Below are 5,908 nucleotides of genomic sequence, written 5' to 3' on the forward strand. Positions count from 1 at the left end.
TCAGACACAAGCATGCACACTATAATCAAGCAATCTTCCTAAAGGTAATGGTTAAGCTAGAAAGTTTAAACCACTCTCTTCTACAATCATGCTCAATCACTCTCTCACTCAAACGAGCAAACATGCACACTTCAGACACCGGTGGTGGCAACCAAGCAGAGAAAGTACAACAATATGGCGGCACCGACAGCACACGACAAGAACTGGCGGTGCAGCCCAACAAGTGGCAGTGCTGAAGCTAGCGGCGCAAGCGCTGGAGAAGATAAAAGGCAGCACCAAAGTCAGCCACATGACGATAGTACGTAGATGGTTCAAGCCGCCAAATCGTTGGCGACGATGGCCCATTGCTGTAGAGAGGCGATGATGATGATGGTGTTGAAGGTCTCCATGCTTCTTGGTATTATTCACTCCCTTGTTGATAGAGCTCAAGAGAGACTCGTGGTTCTTTTATACTTAAGAAGCCTTGCTTTTTGCCAAAGAGCAATGCTTTTGCTTTGCTTTCCCCTCGTACTTTGCTTTTGGTCTTTTACTCTTTGCTTTTCCCTTAGGTTTTTTAATAATAAATATTACTCTACTTTTGTCAAAGTTCTTTAGCTTTGCTTTTCTAACTTTAGAGCTTGCTTTTTGGCCCTAGAGCTGCTTTTTGAAAAGGTGCCTTTTAGCTTTTTGGTAGGGCTCAATCTCCTCTTGCCAATGGTATCCCTGGCTCACGGTCCATTCGATTTGACTTTGTGCTTTTTCTTGCTTTTTGACCAAGACTGGTGCTTTTTCTTAAACAAACCCTATGGTCCCTGTCCCCATATCTTCTTCCACCTAGCTTGTGTCCGAGCAAGGGTTTCGTCATGTGAAATAGAACTTGGAGGGCCAAATAGTTGCATGCTTCCATTCCAAGCATATTCAAGGCCTTCATGAGACATTGCAGATCTGATTGTGTATTCTCAAGAAAGAAGAAAGAGTCATCAACGTATACCTGAGCAACCAACTGCCAACCATCAGGAAGACAAAGCCCATCTCAGTGAGCTTATCCATATATGTCAAGAAGAGATGAGTAGCAATAGCATAAGAACAGGGAAGCCTTGTCGAACAAATCTACATACCCCCCCCCCCCCGCCCCCCCACACCACACACACACGTATATATATACATGTGTATATCTATATATGTATGTATGTATACATATACAAGTATGTGCATGCATACTTTCATGTATGTCATGCATGCAAGCGCACACATACATGTGTGTGGGCGCGCGTGTGCGCACACCCCCTTTACTCTACCACCACATGCTGCCTCCCTCAATCTGTTATCGTCCGATCACCCCATCCCTTGTCTATTTGCTGCCTCCCAAACCTTGAGACACGGACCAAAGAGATAGAGAGACAGATAAGAAAATGGAGGCTGCTGACATGACCTGAAATGGTCTCTTCCCTTCCTCGCAGCTGGCCGGTATATCAGAGCCTGGAACACACTAACATTAAAATAGTCATAGGATCACTACCTTGGCCTCGAGGTCGTTCCTCTAAGGCTTACATCATTACTCTAGGCTTACACCCGCTATTTGATGTTCATGCCCCTGGAATACTACATTGGACAGGGAGGGGGCATGCCCTTGGTAAGATGGTCATGACTTAACACTTGGGATAATCGAACACTTAATGGTAAGTGGGTATTAATTGTATTTTGTCAAGTATTTCACATGGCTAGACTAACTTGCCTTACAATTGTTCCTGTCACACTGCTTTGCTATTGTTGGAGGAGAGGTTGAAGCTGCTTGCAATGCTTGGTGGAGTTGAAGCCTCAAGAAAGGAAGCATGGCTGTTAATTGGCCCTAGTGGGCTATGTAAACTGACTGAATACCAGTTTGTCTAGGTTGGCCCCTAATTGGCTGGCCTGCCTACCCCCAAATGGGCAGAGCTATAATATGCACCTCCCCTTCAAGTCGTCTGCCATCCCCTCACTGCTGCCTATAAATGCTCGCCTTAATATGCCGAGTGCAGGAACTTTGGCCGGTGCTTGCCATCACTTCTTGTTTGAATGCTTATACAATGGGAAAGCAAGTCCCTCCATGTTCAATCAGATGTGAAAAAGATGATGGCACAATTCCAAAAAGGGCACACATAACGCATACAAAGAACAAGGCAAGGAACAAAAGATACAAATCTAAACACCTCATTTCCTAGAGTATGATTGTAAATGTTTGAACACGAGAACTAGGGATAATTTAAGAGTTCAACCCAATTTGAGTTTGACTACAAATATATCATGTGGCTAGAGATATTTACAAGTTCAGATACATGCCACTGTCAAAACCCCTCCATCACTGGGTTTAGATACGAGATAAACAAGTAAATTCAAAGTGTTTATAGCACCAGCACACAGCTGTGTTTCAAGGGCTTTTGATGTTTCTGAAACACGCATACGACGATTTGCTGTTATCAATCAGTTCATAATAGGGCTTCCCTTGCTTCTGCCAACTTCAGAATTTTTGCTTTTGGTTTGGCCACCGAAAGGCATACCCCGTAAACCAATCCTACGGCAGCATGCAAAGATCAGACAGATCCATAATTTTGCAGAGACAAATTCTGTCATAACACTTCTTTGCATGAGTTGCACAAAACTCACCTGAGCTGGTTTAGCTGAAGTGTTAAATCATTTATTTCAAGGCCTGACAACCGTATGGCAGCCAATGTTCCGGGCAACTCCGATCGTACTATTGCCCTAAGCTTGTCCAAGGACACAATGACCCTTCTTGCAGCCTGATTTCAAGACACATTAAACACAACTTGCATGACAAACGCAACACCAATCACGCTGTCAAAAACAGCTTCAATTACTTGCAGGATTGGAAAACATTGAGGTCACCATTGCTACTGTAAATTATCCTTACTACAGTTGTTAGCAAGCTGCTAGTTCAAATTATGAAATGCTTTACCAACCTTTTAGTACAAATATTTGCAAGCAGTGAAACAACTACGGACCTGCCATTTCTTTCCCTGGTATTGTCTAGAATGTGTGAAGAATACAAGTGGACTCTCTCTCTCTCTCTCTCTCTCTCAAAATACTAGGATCTAGATTTTTCATCTTGTATAATCTCAGAGTCTCAGATCTTAGCTTTCAGCTTTCAGTTTTATATTGCTTTTTCTTTTTTCATCCATGACGAGATTTCATGGACACTATGTATATACAACATTTTGGTCTCATAGACCCTTATATAACACTCTCTCTCTCTCTCTCTCTCTCTCTCTCTCTCTCTCTCTCACACACACACACACACCACAGAATGTCAACCCATGTAGGGACACAGGCGGGGTCGGTGAGACCACAGAATCACTAGAGATAGCTGTATGGAACTATAATGGCACATTGTGGTCAGATCCAAGAGGGCTAGCAGAGACGCACACAAACTGGGATGTCTTCTTCTAGGCAGAAACACACCAAAGCCCTGAGACAGGGCTACCTGAGATCACCGGATCGGCATGGGAGTCCATGTACAGGAATCCGACTCGTACTTCTGGGGGTATGAGAATCAGGGGGTGTGGTGATGTCTTTTAGGCCTCACCTCTCACCATAGTCAGACGAGATGACGAGGCCCATTTCATGTGGGTCCGTCTTGCCCAACCAAGAGTGGTCCACGTTGCAATATGCTATTTTTCCTCAAAGACGTCTGCCTTTTGCTCAGGTTGTATTGCAAGATGACCAATCTCCTTATGCACCACTATTTGCAGATATTGTGGCATTTTCTAATGTAGGGGACATCCTCCTCCTAGAAGATTTCAATGCCCGGAAAGCTAAGCACAGGTGCAGATGTATGACTTCCAGGCATTTCCCGTCCTCCTCTCAGAGATGGATCCAAGGGATTACAAGACTTCAGCCTCCTGCTGCTTGCTCGGCTTCGGGCTTCGCATCCAAGGGGGTGTTGGAATGGATTCTTGCTCCTCCACTTCTCACGCTGGCACATGCAGTCTGTTATCCCACATAGTGGGTTGGGGTAATCTTAACCCCTCTATATAGGGCGAAATTCCCTTGGTCTCCCCTCATCCCCAACCTTTATTGGTGGTCTCATGGGATGTTCAGGTGCCACGTGCTGCGCCTCTGTTCGCTTGGTGCTCCGCAGTCCACGTTCTTTCAAATAGAACCATTCAAGTTTACCCCTAGGCATGGAGGTTAGTAGCATCACAGACATAACTCCACATGCAAAGCCATGGGGTCCCATACAACCAGGATGCATCCCTCAAGTGTACGCATAGAATAGTCTCACGGTCATTGAGTCCAGATCTAAGGAGCTCTTTACAAAAGTCACTTATGAAGGCCTCTTTAGCTATATTTAGCCCATGCCTCTCAAATACCACTAATTTCTCCATAAGACCTAATGCCTAATCCCCAGTCTCTAGTTAACCTAACCCAAGGTTAGACCTATTAACCCTGCTAGAGCCTTGGGACATAACATACTTGTCCCCTTAAGAACCATCGATGTCCTCAATAATGAATCCAAGGAAGCGACTCTTTATACTACATGCTGAATCTCACGGAGCCTCGACATCAGACTGTCCTTTCCACGTGGTCAAAAAATACTCATAATAGATGGTATTCCAAGTACCGTCTAGTACTTTGATCCAGAGCCAACTCCGGTTCCATTTGAATAAACATGGTCATGTCCTCAAGGTTAGACCGGTAGGCTACACTTATCTTCTTTGTGATCTAATAAGGAGAAGACAACTTGTAATGCTTGCAAGTACTCACCATCTTAAGAGTGCTTTAGGACTTTAAGGTACACCCACATGCACTCCTGAAAGACCCTCGGAGTCCATCGCTAGTTAGCAAAATACTAAAGCGATTAGGGTGCTCTTTACGCTCTCCCTTGCAACTTTCACCATATATTGCATATCTTGCAAGAAATCTACTGCTCTTCATTCCCCCCTAGGACTATGGGTGATTTTTGTTGATAACCATACATAAGCATAAATGGGCTGAAATGACCTAGCCACATGCTTACCACAAACTCAATATGTGGGTAATATCATTCCCACTCAAACTGTCTCTTGGAGACATATGCCCTCACCAAATCCTCCATGGTCTGATTAGTCCTCTATCCAACTGAAGATGATCTAAAGGTGACATGCTCAAGTGTATTTCCTACTTCAAAAACACCGATTGCCAGAATTGTACAGTGACCCGTCAATGATAATCTCATTAGGCAACCCATAGAGCTTATACACAACTGGTCCACAAAGAGGTGAGCCAATTTATGGCTCTTTACCATCGACTTAGTAGGGATAAATCAAACAAATTATAGTTTTTTCGGAAACATTAAGTAAAAATTTCTGAACAGGAATGCTCGGAAACATGAAGTAAAAATTTCTGAACAGGAATGCAAAAATAATGGTCTATGAAAAAGAAGACTTACAAAGAAAGTTGGAAGAGAGATGGCAAAAAATCCCACTGTAGTAGCCATGATCTGATAAAAAGGAAAGTTGAGCTGTTACAACAAGAAAAAAACTAAACATTTAAAAACCTACAGAGAAAGGAAATTTGCAAAAAGACCCAAAATTAACCATGAAAATCATAGCACAAATTTACACCAAAGCAAGCAAACCCTAAAAAGCAAGGAAGCCCTTGAAATAAGAAAACCCTGAGACTTGAGATGTTTCTGAGGAAATCCCAGCAAAGCATGAAATCCTTGGGATAAGAAATGACGAACCGCGCACATGATGAAGGCGAAAAGGAGCAAGGCTTGTTCGATGGGTGGCAACTGTGCAGCCATGGCGATCGTTGAGATGGGAGCAGGGACGTAGCCATGGCAATGATGGACCTCAGAAGATGATGATAAAGCCTTTGTGATTGCTGTTGGCCCAGCCTTTCTGTGGGTGTGTTGAAGGGGCCTCGCTGCGAGGAACGGACAAGAACAGGG

At 43.9% G+C, this 5,908-nt stretch overlaps 1 protein-coding gene across 2 annotated transcripts in view; it reads right to left on the reverse strand.

Annotated features, from left to right (window-relative positions):
• Positions 1-2,155: 2,155 nt before the first annotated feature.
• The window catches only part of LOC147636031 (uncharacterized), a 3,928-nt gene continuing 175 nt past the window's right edge, over positions 2,156-5,908 (reverse strand). Inside the window, exons 1-4 of one of the 2 annotated variants that reach the window (XM_086801475.1) lie at positions 5,699-5,908; positions 5,405-5,455; positions 2,623-2,756; positions 2,156-2,530 (exon numbers count right to left, since the gene is read on the reverse strand). The exon at positions 5,699-5,908 is cut by the window's right edge and continues 175 nt beyond it. In XM_086801475.1, the coding sequence (XP_086657601.1) occupies positions 2,440-2,530; positions 2,623-2,756; positions 5,405-5,455; positions 5,699-5,908 (486 nt within the window). In that variant the 3' untranslated portion in view covers positions 2,156-2,439. Of the gene's footprint in view, positions 2,531-2,622; positions 2,757-5,404; positions 5,477-5,698 lie in introns of both variants that reach the window. The other variant, XM_086801474.1, reaches the window with a different exon arrangement.

This window comes from Cibotium barometz, chromosome 8 (assembly GCF_041138505.1).
Source record: "Cibotium barometz isolate CiBa-2024 chromosome 8, ASM4113850v1, whole genome shotgun sequence".
NCBI classification, from domain to species: domain Eukaryota; kingdom Viridiplantae; phylum Streptophyta; class Polypodiopsida; order Cyatheales; family Cibotiaceae; genus Cibotium; species Cibotium barometz.